General features: G+C 41.4%; 1 protein-coding gene across 2 annotated transcripts in view; it reads right to left on the bottom strand.

Moving 5' to 3' along the window:
• Positions 1-17000, bottom strand: part of BCL2L13 (BCL2 like 13) — a gene marked incomplete at both ends in the record, with an annotated part of 57317 nt that overhangs the window by 10342 nt on the left and 29975 nt on the right. For both annotated transcript variants that reach the window (XM_080705842.1, XM_080705843.1), the window contains 2 exons: positions 5762-5905; positions 15413-15482. In XM_080705842.1, coding sequence (XP_080561968.1) covers positions 5762-5905; positions 15413-15482 — 214 coding nt within the window. The remainder of the gene's footprint in view (positions 1-5761; positions 5906-15412; positions 15483-17000) is intronic.

Raw genomic sequence — 17000 nt, 5'->3', positions numbered from 1 at the left:
TTATACTTTATTTGGAAACAGGGTCTCATTAAGTTGCTGAGAGCCTCACTAAGTAGCTGAGGCTGGCTTTGAACCTGTGCGATCCTCCAGTCTCAGCCTCCCAAGCGCAGGGATTACAAACGTGCACCAACATGTCCGGCTTTTATTCTTTATTTTGAAACCGGGTCTCACTGAGTTGCAGAGGGCCTCACTAAGTAGCTAAGGCTGGCCACGAACCGCGCTCCTCCGGTCTCAGCCTCCCGAATGCTGGGATTACATTTGTGCAGCACCACGCCCGGCTTCTCAGCAGCATTTTACCTGCTAAGTCATGGCTGCTACTAAGCTGACCTGGGCACTTCACTTTTCCATCTGAGCATGCTTTGGCAGAATTCCTAAACCCATCCACATTGGTAAATTCATGTAGGTACTCACTTCCCATAAGATATAACAACAGGCCTCCATCACTTCTTAGACTTTATATAAATCTCTCTCAAGTATTCATCTTACAAAATGGAAACAGATGGTTTTCTATATCCAAACAGAATAACAACAAAAAGCCTCTTTGGTTGCTATTAACTTAAAATAAAGAAATGGTAACTGAAAAATTCCAGAGAAGGAAAGTTTCACATAATATGACCAAGAGCCACAAAACACATTTCAGAACACAACACAGTGAAACATTCAAAACTGCATCGATAACAGATTTCATAAAATAGCACTCGCCCCGACAAACCTCACCAAACGAAGTTGACTGAGTTGTAACCTGCCTAACTGATTTCAGATCACTTTCTAAGTCACCTCCCACACTATGACACTGTTCTACAATTCTTTTTTTATATATTCTTTAAAATATTTCACTGCCATTACAGATACATTCTAACAATTCTTAACCTAAAAGTTGCCTAGTCTTTAACCTAGATTTAAAAAAAACCAAAAATATCTTTCCATAGTTGGCTATTCTTAAAATAGAACGGAGAAACTTCAAAAGCCAGAGAAAAAGAGACAAAATTAATTTTGTTTAAAATATTTATGACAGACATCGAATGGCATCTCCACACAAGCTTTTGTGTGATCTCAATTTAAATCTTTCATAGTAAGTGATTAGTGCATGACGATGGAAAGATTAAAAGCAGCCTTCTCACTGTGGACTGGAACTGCCCTGTTCAGGAGACAGACTTACTTCCAATGTAAGAAGAGTGGGAGAGGAGGGAGGGACCAGAATGAGTCAGCGTCACATCTGGCCAACTCATCTGTGCCCGAATTGGGCTGTAGGGCAAACAAAAGTCAGAATCAAGGGAAACTTCAACCAGACTGAAGGAGAGGGAAGGAAAAATACACACTCTGAGACACATCTGAGAACATACCACTTGTGAAAATGAACTATTTTTCACAAAACATTTCACATTGTCATCTTTGTGAGATACATATCATATTCTACATTATAGTTAATGATACTGAGGCTAAGAAGAGTTAAATACCCCCCAAAACACAGGAATGGTATCTGGCAGAGCTGAGGTAAGAAACAAATCTTGTGATTTCCTATTCTATTGGCAATGTACCATTCTCTGGCTCAAAAGGCAGAGCAACAACAAACAAAAATTCCTGTTGTTATTCTAATGCCAGTACAAACAGGAATACAAAGTTAGACTCTATTTTTTTTTTTTTTTTTTTGCGGGTCTGGGGATGGAACCCAGGGGCACTCTACCTCCAAGTTACACCCCCTGCCCTATTTTTTATTCTTTATTTTGAAACAGGGTCTCACTAAGTTATGGAGGGCCTCACTAAGTAGCTGAGGCTGTCCCCAAAACGCGATCCTCTGGTCTCAGCCTCCTGAATGCTGGGATTACAATCGTGCGCCACCACGCACAGCTAGACTCCACTTCTAAACTCTCATTAGATTTAAGAGGTGTATTCCTCATTGAATAAATATTTTTTTTTCTTTTTTTTTCTTTTGGTGGTACTGGGGTTCCCGGAAGCCCTTCTACCTCTCGGCTACACTCCCAGACCTATTTTATATTTTTATTTGGAAACAGGGTCTCCTAAGCCAGCGTGCGCGGCTGGCTTCGAACCTGCGCGATCCTCCTGTCTCTGCCTCCCAAGCGCGGGGATTACAAGCGTGCGCCACCACACCCGGCAAATAAATATTTCTAATTGCACCTTATTCCATTCTTCTGCCTCCTCACTACCCTTGGGACGTCTCTCTATCACTGCACCTCACATGCTACACCTACACAGTTCTCCACATTTATTCTTTTCAACCAGGTCTTAGCTCAAAAAGGCCTATATTTTATCCGACTTTTAAGACTTACTATATACTAAAATTAATCTCTGACGGGCTGAAATAGCATGATAGTTATTCCCTATTAACCTTTGGAAAATCCTTACAAAATGGGCAGATACTATTACTGATTTCATTAGTAAAATAAAGTATATAGATAATCTAAAGAATATATAGGAAAGTGAATTCCCAAAGACCAGGTAGTTGGACAAAAATAAAGACTAGTAGAAACTAGGTATGGCGGCACATGCCTGTAATCCCAGTGCTTGGGAGGCTGAGACAAGAGTATCCTAGATTCCAGACCAGCCTCAGTACCTTAACGAAACTCTCAGCAACCTAGCAAGACCCTGTTCCAGAAAAAAAAGAGAAAGAAAGAAAGAAAAGAAAAGAGCTGGGAGTATAGCTTGGAAGTAAAATATCCCTGGGTTCAATTCCCAGTGACACATATACACCCCCCCCCCACACACACACACACATTCTACTTATCCAGAAAAATGAAGAAAAAGAACCTCGGTTGGGCTGAGTGGGGTGGTATACACTTGTGGTCTCAGCCACTTAGGAGGATGAAGTGGGAGAATCACTTCAGTCCAGGAGTTTGAGATCAAGCTCCCCACCCCCTCAAAAAAATACAAGCCAAATATGATAGTACAACACTTGTTATCCTACTTGGGAGGCTGAGACAGAAGACTCGCAGGTTTGAGACCAGTCTGAGCAGCTTAGCAAGACTCTAAGTAACCTAGCAAGATGTTTGAAAATGTGAGCTGAAGCCAGGCACAGTGGTGCACTCTTGTACTCCCAATCCTCGGGAGGCTGAGACAGGAGGACCCGGGTGTGCGGCCAGCCTCAGCTACTGAGTGAGGCCCTCTGCAACTCAGTGAGAACCTGTTTCAAAATAATGAATAAAAAATGGAGCTGGGGTGCCAAGCCTGGTGAAGTACGCTTGTAATCCCAGCATTCGGGAGGCAGAGACCAGAGAACCGTGGTTCGCGAACAGCCTCAGCTATTTAGTGAGGCCCTTCGCAACTCAGTGAGACCGTTTCAAAAGTAAAAAGACTAAAAAAATCTGGCTGGCGCTGGGTGTGGTGGCGCACACCTGTAATCCCCACGCTTGGGAGGCGGAGACAGGAGGATCGCGCAGGTTCGAAGCCAACCGAGGGCGCTGGCTTAGGAGACCCTGTTTCCAAATAAAAATATAAAATAGGTCTGGGAGTGTAGCCCGGAGGTAGAAGGGCTTCCAGGAACCCCAGTACCACCAAAAATAAATAAATAAATAAATAAATAAATAAATAAATAATCTAAATAATCGGGCTGGGGATGTAGCTCGGAGGTCGAATGCCCCTGAGTTCAACCTCCAGTAACACACACACACACACTAATAAATAATAATAATAAATAAAAAATAAATAAAAAGAATCTTTAGAGCTGGAAATAGTGGTGTACACCTATAATTCTGGCTACTTAGGAGATTGAGGCAGGAGGATCACAAATTAAAGGCCAGGCCAGGCACAGCAACTTAGATTCTTTCTGAAAAAATAAATAAATAAATAAATAAAAAGGGCTAAGGATGGAGGCTCAATGGTAGAGTGTCCTGGGTTCAATCTCCAACACACACACACACACACACACACACACACACACACACACACACACACTGCTTAATGGGGTGATAATGAAAAAAAGGTCGAGAAACAATAATGACCTAAGTAAACCTCAAAAACATATACTGAAACCGGGCGTGGTGGCACTCGCTTGTAATCCAGATATCTGAGAGGCAGAGACAGGAGGATTACAAGTTTAAGAACAGGTTTAAGATATGCCTCAGCTACTTAGTGAGACCCTGTTTCAAAATAAAGAATAAAAAATAGGTCTGGGGGTATAACTCAGAGGTAGAATGCCCCTGGGTTCCATCCCCAGTATCACACAAAAACAACAACAACAAACAAACAAAAATGTATACTAAAGGTGGGCATGGTGGCCCATGCTTATAATCCCAGTACTTGGGAGGCTAAAACCAGAGGATCACAGGTTTAAGGACAGCCTCAGCAAATAGTGAGACTCTCCTCAACCTAAGACCACCCTGTTTCAAAACAACAACAACAACAACAACAACAACATCAAAAAAGGGCTAGGGATGTAGTCAGAAGTAGAATGCGCCTGGGTTCAATTCGAGTACCAAAAAACAAAAACGTATACTGAGCCCAACATGGTGACACACGCTTGTAACCCTGTACTTGGAAGGCTGAGACAGGAAGATCACAGGTTTGCGGTTAGCCTTTTAGTGAGGTACACAGAACCTAGTAAATCCCTGTCTCAAAATAAAAATAAATAAAATAGGGCTTGGGGGGTGAAGCTTGGAGTCAGAATGCCCCTGGGTTCAATCCCCAGTACCACAAATACAAAACCAAAAAACTAATACTGAAAGAATAAACTAAGTTATAGAAGAATACATACATTATGGTACTATTTACATAAAATTAAAAATATGCAAAGCCGGGCGTGGTGGCGCACGCTTGTAATCCCCCGCGCTTGGGAGGCAGAGACAGGAGGATCGCGCAGGTTCGAAGCCAGCCGCGCACGCTGGCTTAGGAGACCCTGTTTCCAAATAAAAATGTAAAAATAGGTCTGGGAGTGTAGCCCAGAGGTAGAAGGGCTTCCAGGAACCCCAGTACCATCAAAAAAAAAGAAAAAAACTATGCAAAATAACATACTGTCTAGGGATGTAGATATGCACTGTTAAATATAAACTTAATAATTTGGGAAAAGAGTTATCTTTATAATGTGCCAAAAAGTACATTAAAAGCTAAGTATGGTGGCACATGCCTGTAATCCCAATACTTGGGAGGCTAATACAGGAGGATTGTAGGCTCAAGGACAGGCTGGGGGTAAAGAATGCTCACTGAGTTCAATCCCCAGCAACACACACTCACTCACTCACTCACTCACTCATATTCCCCCCCCCCATTAAAATCCAAGGGGGGAATCCAAGTGTGGTGGCGCACGTTTGTCTCAGTTCTTGGGAAGCTGAGACAGGAGGGTCAAAGGTTTGTGGCCAGCCTCAATTACTTAGGCCCCTCCACAATTTAGTAAGTGCCCCAGTACTCCCCCCAAAATATCCAGGGGAAACCTAAGGAGACTCAACAGTGTTAGCTGCGTGGACTAAGGTGTAACTCAGTGACAGAGTACCCGCGTAACATGTGAAGATACTGTTCAATTTCCAGTGTCCACCACCTCCTGAATACTGGATTACAAGTGTGCACCATCATGCCCGGCCATTTCATTATTCTTCATCCTTACTTATTTATATATTTTATTAGGTGAAATAAGAACTATTTAAAAGTACAACATACCAGTTTACTATAAGTAAGATCTTTATAGCTTAACTTAAGCTCTATGGACAGCTGTTCCAGTGAACTTTATTCAAATCTGCTATAAATTTGCTGTTAAAAAGAAAGGGCTTAAATTTTTTAAAGATAAGATTTTTAAAAAATACATAATAACTCATACCCAGCCACCTTGCTGAATGATGTACTCTGCTGCACAGTCTTCCAGATATGTGACGCCAAACTGCAGCAGTGTACTCAGAGGTTCTTGACCACGTCTTGTTAACTCCAAAAGCATTTGTCGGAGCAAAACCAGAGGCAGCAAAACCTTCAATGTAAAGATGAAAGAAAAACAAACCCAAAATTCTTATAAAGCACTTATATGTTTAACTACTGGAAATTATACTTATGCATCATTATATTTTCTCATTATAATAAAACACTAACTCCTACTAGAATTTTTCTGAATAATGCATGCAGGTTCTATACAACGGGGTGGCAGAAAGAGTTGTTATGTGAAAATAATTGGGCATGTGTATTATGTGAGGAACATATATATTAGGAAATTCACAGTTCTATTTATTTTTGGTGGTACGGGGGCCTGAACCCAAGCACATTTGGCCTCTGAGCTATACCCAGCCCTATTTTGTTTTATATAAGTTGCTGAGAGCCTTGCTAAATTGCTGAGGCTGACTTTGAACCTGCGATCTTGCTGTCTCAGCCTCCCAAGTACTATGATTATAAGCATGTGCCACCATGCCTGGCTGACTTTGCCTATATGTTATTATCTGTTTGGAAATAGGATTTTTTTTCTTTTTTTTTTTTTGCAGTAGTGGGGATGGAACCCAGGGACATTCTACTTCCAAGCTACACCCCAGCCCTATTTTTTATTCTTTATTTTGAAACAGGGTCTCACTGAGTTGCAAAGGGCCTAAGTAGATGAGGCTGGCTGCAAACCGAAATCCTCCTGTCTCAGTCTCCCAAATGCTGGGACTATAAGCGTGCACCACCATGCCCAGCTGAAAATAGGAACTTTTTAAAATTATGCATTATCTTGTAAAAGTCATAAAATCAGGGCCTAATTTGCTGAGGCTGACTTTGAACCTGTGATCCTCCTGTCTCAACCTTCCAAGTACCATCATGCCCTGCTCAAAAATCAAATATAAATGGAGTTATTATAATCTATACCTAAGAATCTGTGGCTCAATATTTAAAAGTCATCAGAATTTTTTATGGAAACTAACTATAGTCTGTTGCTTTCCTTAAAAAAAAAAAAAAAAAAAAAGCAAGCCGGGCATGGTGGTGCACGTAATCCCAGCATTCAGGAGGCAGAGACCAGAGGGCTGCGGTTCATGGACAGCCTCAGCTACTTTGTGAGGCCCTCTGCAACTCAGTGAGACCCTGTTTCAAAAATAAAGAATAAAAAAAGGGCAGGGGACGTAGCTAGGTTTTGTCCCTCAGACCCATTACACACACAAATGCATATTGAAAAAAACTAAAAAGCTGAGGATATGGTTCAGTAGCAGAGTTTTTGCCTAGAATGCATGAGGCCCCAAGTTCAATTCCCAGCACTGCAAAAAAGAAAAAAGTAAGTACTTCAAGCTAGTCATCTGCAGCCAATCTCTTTTATCTAAAACATCAAGCAGTCTACACATGACCGGAGAAGAAATGCACAAGGAAATAAAATCAATTCTAGCTCCTTGTTACTGGATTACCAAGGCAATAACTGAGGAATGACAAGACGCTTCCTCAGAAGACGGCAAACAGATAATGAGCCCAGGCTTTTAGAAGCAGCCCCAAGGGAATCTCTATATTAAAGTCTCAAAGAAAGAATGCAACAAATGAATATATTCATTTTGACATCCTAAAAGAACTCTCACTCAAAACACATTGAAAAACACACTCTTCTTAACGAAGGATACAGGGCTATAAAGAAGAATACAAGCCGGACATAGTGGCGCAGGCCTCTAATCCTAGTACTTGGGAGGCTGAGAAGGGAGGATCACAGGTTTGAGGCCAGTCTCAAAAATTTAATGAGGGCCTGTTTCAAAATAAAAACTAAAATATGAAGCCAGGCGTGGTGGCGCATGCTTGTAATCCCAGCGCTTGGGAGGCTAAGACAGGAGGATTGCCCAGGTTCGAAGCCAGCCTCAGCTACTTAGGCTCTCAGTAACTTAGTGAGACCCTGTTTCCAAATAAAGTATAAAATAGGGCTGAGGGTACAGCCGGGAGGTAGAATGCCCCTGGGTTCCAGCCCCCAGTACCACAAAAATAAATAAATAAATAAATAAATAAATAAATAAATAAAAACTAGTCTGGAAGTGTAGCTTGGAGGTAGAATGCCCCTGGGTTCCATCCCAAGTATTTGCAATTTAAAAAACCCTAAAACTAAAATATGGCTGGGGCATAGTTCAGAGGTAGAATGTACCTGGGTTCAGTCCCTAGTAACACGATGCACACACATGACAACAACAGGCCTTTCCCATAATAAGAACATCCATTGGCCGGGCATGGTGGCGCAGGCCTGTCATCCCCGCGCTTGGGAGGCGGAGACAGGAGGATCGCGCAGGTTCGAAGCCAGCCGCGCTGGCTTAAGGGACCCTGTTTTCAAAAATAAAAAATAGGTCTGGGAGTGTGGTCCGGAGGTAGAAGGGTTTCCAGGAACCCCAGTACCACCAAAAATAAATAAATAAATAAATAAATAAATAAATAAATAAATAAATAAATAAATAAATAAAAACATCCATTGTACTGTCAAAAACAAAAATGGATTACCCACGGGGCCCTGACAGCGTGGGCAGGAGCAGTAAGGGAAGCTGTGAGCCGGCCCTGCTAACTCATACTGCATTCGCTTCAATGCCGGAAGTGCTCTCAAATTCAAAACTTCTAATTCCCCATCAATACATAACATTTTGAAGCTATTCATGCGTAAGCTCTATTACCTAAATGAGCTGCAAACATTTTATTTTATGATTTCCTTTTACTTGTTCCAAGTCACCTCTTGCATATGTATTACAAAGTAGGCGCCCTGACTCTCCACATACTTAGTGGGAAGCTTGCATTCCTCTCCCACTCCTATCCGTTTGTGCCCTTGATGACATTCCCTTCATGCACTACATTGCAGGGTGAAGTCTGCTCTTCATATGGCAACTGCTGCAGTACTCTCACTACTTCAGGTGTACTTTCTGGATCTTTTGTGTGGGGGGGTAACTGGGGATGGAATCCAGAGGCATTCTACTCTGAACTAAACTCCCCCAGCCCCCTTTTTTTTTTTTTGGTGGTACTGGGGTTCCTGGAAACCCTTCTACCTCCGGGCTACATTCCCAGACCTATGTTTTTTTTTTTGTTTTGTTTTGTTTTTAATTTGGAAACAGGGTCTCTTAAGCCAGCAAGGCTGGCTTCGAACCTGTGCGATCCTCCTGTCTCCGCCTCCCAAGCGCGGGGATTACAAGTGTGCACCATCACGCCCAGCTTATTCCTTATTTTGCAAAAGGGTATCACTGAGTTGCACAGGACAAAATAAGGAATTAAAAATAGGGCTGAGGTAGGCCAGGTGTGGTGGTGCACACTTGTAATCCCAGCATCTGGGAGGCTGAGACAGGAGGATTGTGGTTCGCGGACAGCCTCAGCTACTTAGTGAGGCCCCTTGCAACTCAGTGAGACCCTGTTTCAAAATAAAAAATAAAAAATACGGCTGGAGGTGTAGCTCGGAGGTAGAATGCCCTTGAGTTCAATCCCCAGTACCACAAAAATAAATAAATAAATAAATAAAAGTTAAAACCATATGCCAGGCTGTGGACGTTAACTTAGTGGTAGAGAACCTGCCTGGATTACACAAGGCCCTGGGTTTTACCCCCAGAACCATGGGGAAAAAAAAAAGTCTTTTGTTCTCAGTTATCATGCAGGAATCTGTAAAATCCATTTGCCTACACATAAAGCTTTATGAGTTATTCCATCAACTCGGCATTTACTATCCATTAGTAGTCTATGTAATTTGAACCTGTATTTTTTCTTCTTCCTATTTATTTTTCACTGCTAAAGCAAAACTGGATCCCCCATCCATTTCTAGAAGGTTTCATTATTCACATTTTTATATCTTAAAAGTAAGCAAACAGTCTTATTTTTCGTTCTTTTTCTGTCATTTACTGAATAATAGTAATTCCCACATCACATATAAAGTGTTTTCTTCAATAGCTTTTTCTTTTTCTTTTGTGTATGTGTATCTGTGTGAGTGTGTGTGTGTATGTGTGGTGTACTAGAGATTGAACCCAAAGTTATTCTACCTCCGAGCTACACCATAGCCTGATTTTATTATTTATTTGTGTGGTAATGGAATTGGAACCCAGGGGCATTCGACCTCCAAGCTACACCCCCAGCCCTATTTTTTATTCTTTATTTTGAAACAGGGTCTCACTGAGTTGCAAAGGACCTCACTAAGTAGCTGAGGCTGTCCGCAAACCACAATCCTCCTGTCTCAGCCTCCTGAATGCTGAGATTACAAGTGTGCACCACCATGCCTGGCTTCTTTTTTCTTTCTTTTTTTTTCTTGTGGTACTGAGCATAGAATCCAAGGGTCTTCTACCTCTGGGCTACACTCCTCCTAGACCTATTTTATATTTTATTTGGAAACAGGTTCTCACTAAGTTGCTGAGAGCCTCATTAAGTAGCTGAAGCTGGTTTTGAACCTGCACAATCCTTCTGTCTCAGCTTCCCAAGTGCTGGGATTATAGGCGTGCACCTAGTTTTTTGTTTTGTTTTGTGTATTATTTATTTATTTATTTATTTATTCATTGTTTTGGCAGGTATGGGGATGGAACCCAGGGGCATTCGACCTCCAAGTACACCTCTTGCCCTATTTTATTTTTTATTCTTTATTTTGAAACGGGGTCTCACTAAGTTGTGGAGGGCCTCACTAAGTAGCTGAGGCTGTCTGCGAACCGCAATCCTCCAGTCTCAGCCTCCCAAATGCTGGGATGACAAGTGTGCGCCACCACGCCCGGCTTCAATAGCAAAGCCGCTTTTCACCCCAAAGGACTACCTTCCCAGGCTTACCCTTATCCATATACTTATTTAGTCCCCTGGCATCCCATTGTAGGACTCTGCAGTCTCTTCCTCCTGTGGGTTACTAACGGATACATGAGCTTGCCTAGTGTAGAAATGAAGCACACTAATTTATAGCTCTGAGGGTCCTTTCCAGTATAAGACATACTTGTGAAGAAAAATTACATATACTGGTCCATTGATCTACTATTTAACCATGTGGTGTCCTAACAATTCTTGTAAATGTCACATCCCACAAAATATATCTGTATCTACTTCATTAATTTGGCTTTGACTTTTGTTATCTATTTCAAAACACAATTTAAGATACAACCACATGTCATGTGCAATACAACTGGAAATAGAACACCAATAAAGTGTTGTTCCTACAAAGATTAAGCCTGAACTTAATCAGGCCTCTAAATATACCTAAAGTGAAAATATAAATATAAAAGAAGATGTTGTATGACACATCTTGGTAATATGATCAATAAAGTTCAGAAGGTAGAAAATTTTACAGGACAAATAACTTGCAAGTAAATCAAAGGGAAAGGGTGAGTCTACATATTAAAAGAAACTTAAAGCCGGGCATGGTGGTGCACACTTGTAATCCCAGCATTCAGGAGGCTGGGACCGGAGGATCGTGGTTCACGGACAGTCTCAGCTACTTAGTAAGGCTCTCCACAACTTAGTGAGACCCTGTTTCAAAAGAAAGAATAACAATTAGGGCAGGGAGTGTAGCTCAGAGGTAGAATGCCCCTGAGTTCCATCCCCAGACCCGAAGAAAAAATATATATATGAGACAGGCACCATGGGTACGGCTGGGTATATAGCTCAGTATCCTGGGTTCAATCTCCAGTATGAGAAAAAAATAAAAAATAAAAAAAGGAAAGGGAAAATAAAAATAACGCTTGGGTTCACTCCCTTTATAATTTTTTCCTCATTTTTTATTTCATTTTAGTCCTTCATCTGAGTCAGGAAGCCAACTGTTGACATTCAAGATTCTGGCTCGCATACCTTGAATAAATGAGGCATGCCTATTAGAATATTACTTGCTCTGCTGAATCCAGGACTACTCCCTTCTAAATCATCGAAGACTGAAAAGAACCTGGTTTAGGAAGCAGGCATGTTGGTGCACACCTGTAATCCCAGCATTTGGAAGGCTGAGAAAAGAAGATCTCAGTTCACGGACCTTCACGGACAGATTCAGCTACTTAGTAAGGCCCTCTACAACTCAGTGAGACCCTGTTTCAAAAGAAAGAATAAAAAACAGGGCTGGGTGTAGCTCAGAGGTAGAATGCCCCTGGGTTCCATACCCAGCACAGTGGTGGTGGTGGTGGTGTGGGGAGAACCTGGTTTTATGGTAACAGGCTGCTGAAATATTACCTCCCCATTCTAGTTAATTCAGATTGGCTAGTTTGTTTTATTTATTTTGTTTGTTTTGTGGTACTGGGGATGAAACTCAGGGGCATTCTGCCTCTGAGCTATACCTCCAGCCCCATTTTTTATTTATTTTGAAACAGTGTCTCAAGTTGTAGAGGACCTCACTAAATTGCTGAGGCTGGTCTCAAACCTGTGATCTTCCTATCTCAGCCTCCCAAGTATTGGGATTATAAACGTGTGCTACCATGCCCAGCCAGATTAGCTAATTTGAAGCAACATGCCCACATTTTACATTTACTATGATGCTTGCAAAATTCTTCTCCCTCCTCCCTCTCTCTCTCAATATCTATCACAATACCAACTAAAGAAAAACAACACAACCCAGGTTCACTCTTTCTTTTTTCTTGGGGGGGGGGTGGTACTGGGGGTGGAACCCAGGGGCATTCTACCTCCGAGATACACTCCCAGACCTATTTTATATTTTATTTAGAAACAGGGTCTCACTAAGTTGCTGAGAGCCTAAGTAGCTGAGGCTGGCTTTTTTTTTAGTGGTACTGGGGATGGAACCCTTCTACCTCCAGGCTACACTCCCAGACCTATTTTATTTGTTAAGAGGGTCTCTTAAGCCAGCAAGGCTGGCTTCGAACCTGTGTGATCCTCCTGTCTCAGCCTCCCAAGTACTAGGATTGCAAGTGTGTGCCAGCATGGCTGGGTTAAATTAATATTTAAATATATTATCTCATTTAATTTTAATAAAATGTATGAAGTAATATTTCCATTTTACAGATAGAAAATTAAGACTTAGGAAGCTTAATTAACCTGCTCTAATATATACATTTAGTATTTGGCAGAGCTGAGCTCTCAGAACTAAAACAGCTGATGTCAGAGATGTAGATCCAGCAGAGCAGTAGATACGATGCTAGTTCAAGAAGCTGGAGTTGGAGGAAGAGAGGAGGTTAAGATGTTAGTTAACAAACACATAACTTTTGTTAGCAGGAATAAATTTCAAAAGATCTTTTGTACAACAAGGTGATTAAAATTAATAACAATATACTGTATTCTTGAAAAAGATAAGGAAGGCAGATGTTCTCTCACCACAAAAATGTTAACTAAGAGAGGTAACATTTATTAATCAGCTAGATATAACTATTCCATAATGTTTAGTTCAAAATATCATGTTGTAGTTGGTAAAAACACAATGTTGCTGAGTGTGGTGGCTCACACCTGTAATCCCATACTTGGAGGCTGAAACAGGAGAATCACAGGTTCAAGGCTTGCCTCAGTAACTTAGGAAGAACCTATTTCCAAATAAAAAATAAAAAGGGCTGCGTTTAGCTCAATTAGAACACCCCTGGGTTCAATCTCCAGTATAAATAAATAAATAAATAAATAAATGTTATCTGTCAATTAAAAACTTTTATGGCTGAAATTTGAAACAAGTAAGATTTGTATAATATATATCAATTAGGTACATATGGTTACACATTCTAACTTATTTAGAGTCCATATCCTCAGGTTCCACACCCAACCTCTCTTTAAAAATATTCGGAAGGCCGGGCATGGTGGCGCACGCTTGTAATCCCTGCGCTTGGGAGGCTGAGACAGGAGGATCACACAGGTTCAAAGCCAGACTCAGCTACTTAGTGAGGCTCTCAGCAACTTAGTGAGACCCTGTTTCCAAATAAAGTATAAAATAGGTCTGGGAGTATAGCCCTAAGGTAGAAAAGCCCCTGGGTTCCACCCCCAGTACCACAAAAAAAAAAAAAAAAAAAGAAGCCATGCATAGTGGCACATGCTTATAATCCTAGTCCTTGGGAGACTGAGATAGGAGGACCGCAGGTCCATGGCCAGCCTCAGCTACTTAGTAAGGCCCTCTGCAACTTAGTGTGACCCTGTTTCAAAATAAAGAAAAAATAGGACTCGGGTATAGCTCGGAATATCACATACAAAAAAATTTTTTTAGAAAATTTGCATCTGGGCCAGGCATGGTGGTGCACACTTGTAATCCCAGTGCTCAGAAGGGGGAGGCTGAGAGAAAAAAAAAATCACAGGTTCAAAGCCAGTCTCAGCAGAATAAAGAGGCTCTTTGCGACCTGGTAAGACCCTGTTTTCTAATAAAGAAATAAAATCAGGCTGGGGGTGTAGCTTGGAAGTAGAAAGCTTCTGGGTTTAATCCCCAGGACTTCCCCCACACAAAATGCATCTATACAAAATAGACATTTCTTGTCACTGTTCTCCAAACTATACAGCATAGTGACTATATCGCATTTACATGTTAGCTATAAGTAATATAAAGATAATTTAAAGCAGAGGGAGGATATACTTATTTGATTACATGCAGATGCTACATCATTTTCTGTAAGGGAATTCAACATCCACATATGTAGATATCGGAGAGAAATCGTGGAACCAGTCTCCCACAGATGCTGTAGACTGTCTAGGGATGACTAAACAAGGAATTCTGAATAAATGTGGCTACTGAATTTGCTTATAACTAACACTAGATCACTTGGGGCCATACTTCTTTCTCAAATTATGCTCCTTTGGTCATGTCTTTTCAAGTAGACAGTACAGTTTAAGAGTGAGCCGGGCGTGGTGGCGCAGGCTTGTAATCCCAGCATTTGGGAGGCTGAGACAGGAGGATCTCGGTTTGAGAACAGCTTCAGCTACTTAGTGAGACCCTTTGCAACTCAATGAGACCCTGCTTCAAAATGAAGAATTAAAAAAAAGGGCTGAGGGTGTCCCTAGGTTCCATCCCCAGTACTGCATAAACAAACAAATAAATAAATAAATAAATAAATAAATAAATAAATAAAATTATGGACAAGCAAGTATGGAAAGGTGGAAAAAATACTGAGGCTAAAATCAGATCTTAGCTTTCATGTTAATTCCAACAGTTACTAGCCAAGAAGTCCTAGGCAAGTTAAGCCCTTTTTCTGGTTAGTCACTTGACCTAAGTAAATAACAAAACAAAAGCAACAAAATCCAGACTGCCTCCTTCAAAGGACAACTATGATGAAAGGTGACACGTGACATGAGATACTTTGCAAACTATGAAACACAAATAGATTATTCATTTACAAAATCAGAAGAGGCTGTCTCTCAAATGAAGTCCTTATCCTTTTCCAAGATATACTCACATATTAACAAATAACCACCTGTAGATAAATGTCTACACAAAGAAATGAAAACATGAGACATCCAGTGTGCAAAGGAGGAGGTGTGGCGCCCTGGGGGCACCTATTTCTGTAGCATCAATAAAAACCCGGTTAAAGCAAAGTACCCCCTGAGCACAGGGGTGGATGTGTCAAGACCTCGGGCAGTCTTTGTGCGCATCGTGCCGTCAATTCCTCCTATACTTTATCATTAAAACACTAAAATCTTGTAAGAGTAAAAATAAGTCAGTTAATACCTTATTCCAGCCGCTGGCGTGAACTGCAGTCTCCAGCGTACATTCGCGATATGCCTGATATGTCACTGGCCTGTGGAGATTTTTTTAAAAGTCTGTGTCACAAAAAAGGAAAATTCTAAATTTCTGAATGAATAAATTTACAAACACTATTCCATTGAACTTCTTGCTAAAGTGACTAGGATTATTCGATACATTGTTTAATATAAGATGTGGCTTTTAACATTTGGCCTGAAATTTTTTCAAGCATTCTATAGGCTGAGATGCGTGTTTGGGAAAGTAACAATACAGAAAAATAAATATATAGTCTAATAAATATTTAGTGATTACTTAGGATTTATCTGATAGAACTTCTATGCTGCAGATACATAATTGGGTCACTGGTATAGAATCAAATAACTATAAATTAAAATTATCTCAGTAAAATTAAATGCACGACTTTTTTTTTTGGTGGTACTGGGGTGGAACCCAGAGGCTTTCTACGTCCGTGCTACACTCCCAGACCTATTTTATATTTTATTTGGAAACAGGGTCTCACTAAGTTGCTGAGAGCCTCACTAAGTAGCTGAGGCTGACTTCGAACCTGTGCGATCCTCCTGTCTCAGCCTCCCAAGTGCGGGGATTACAAGCGTGCGCCACCACGCCCGGCCAACTTTAACATTTTTAAAGGCAAAAAATCTAAAATAATTAAAAACTAAAGAGACATGCCACTAAAAGACTTCTGTGTGTGTGTGTGTGTGTGTGTGTGTGTGTGTGTGTGTGTGTGTGTGTATGTTACTGGGGGTGGAACCCAGGGGCTTTTCTACCTCTGGGATATACTCTCAGACCTATTTTATACTTTATTTGGAAACAGAGTCTCACTAGGTTGCTGAAAGCCTCATTCAGTAGCTGAGGCTGGCTTCGAACCTGTGCGATCCTCCTGTCTCAGCCTCCCAAGCCTTTGCACCACCATGCCCAGCTTACTAGAAGACTTCTAAATTGAGACTATGAGGAGTTGGAATAAACAAGGGCAATAAATAGTGCCCCCCCTTTTTTTTTGCGGTATTGGAGGTGGAACCCAGGGACATTTTACCTCTGAGCTACACCCACAGCCCTACTTTTTAGTCCTTCTATTTTTGAAACGGGGTCTCATTGAGTTGTAAAGTGCTTCACTAAGTAGCTGAGGCCATCCGCAAATCGAGATCCTCCAGTCTCTGCCTCCTAAATGCTGGAATTACATGCATGTGTCACCACGACTGGCCTATAGTGTCCTATTTTTAACTTAGAGCCTTGTGATATAAAATCATGAAGGACTAGCTAGCTAGGCCTGGTGGTGCACACTTGTAATCCCAGCACTTGGAAGGCTGGGACAGGAGGATCTCACAAGCACAAAGCCAGCCTCAGCTACTGAGTGAGGATCTCAGCAGCTTAGTAAGACCCTGTTTCCAAATAAAGTATAAAATAGGTCTGGGAGTATAGCCCTAAGGTAGAAAAGCCCCTGGGTTCCACCCCCAGTAACACACAACACACACACACACACACACACACACACACACACACACACACACACACATCCTAGAGGGCAAAAAGATTAGCCTTTCTAATTATCTGC

The sequence above is a fragment of the Muscardinus avellanarius genome (genome assembly GCF_963383645.1).
Source record: "Muscardinus avellanarius genome assembly, chromosome: 11".
Classification (NCBI taxonomy): domain Eukaryota; kingdom Metazoa; phylum Chordata; class Mammalia; order Rodentia; family Gliridae; genus Muscardinus; species Muscardinus avellanarius.
Note: the sequence above shows the minus strand (reverse complement) of the source record. Positions and strands in the feature narration are given on the sequence as shown.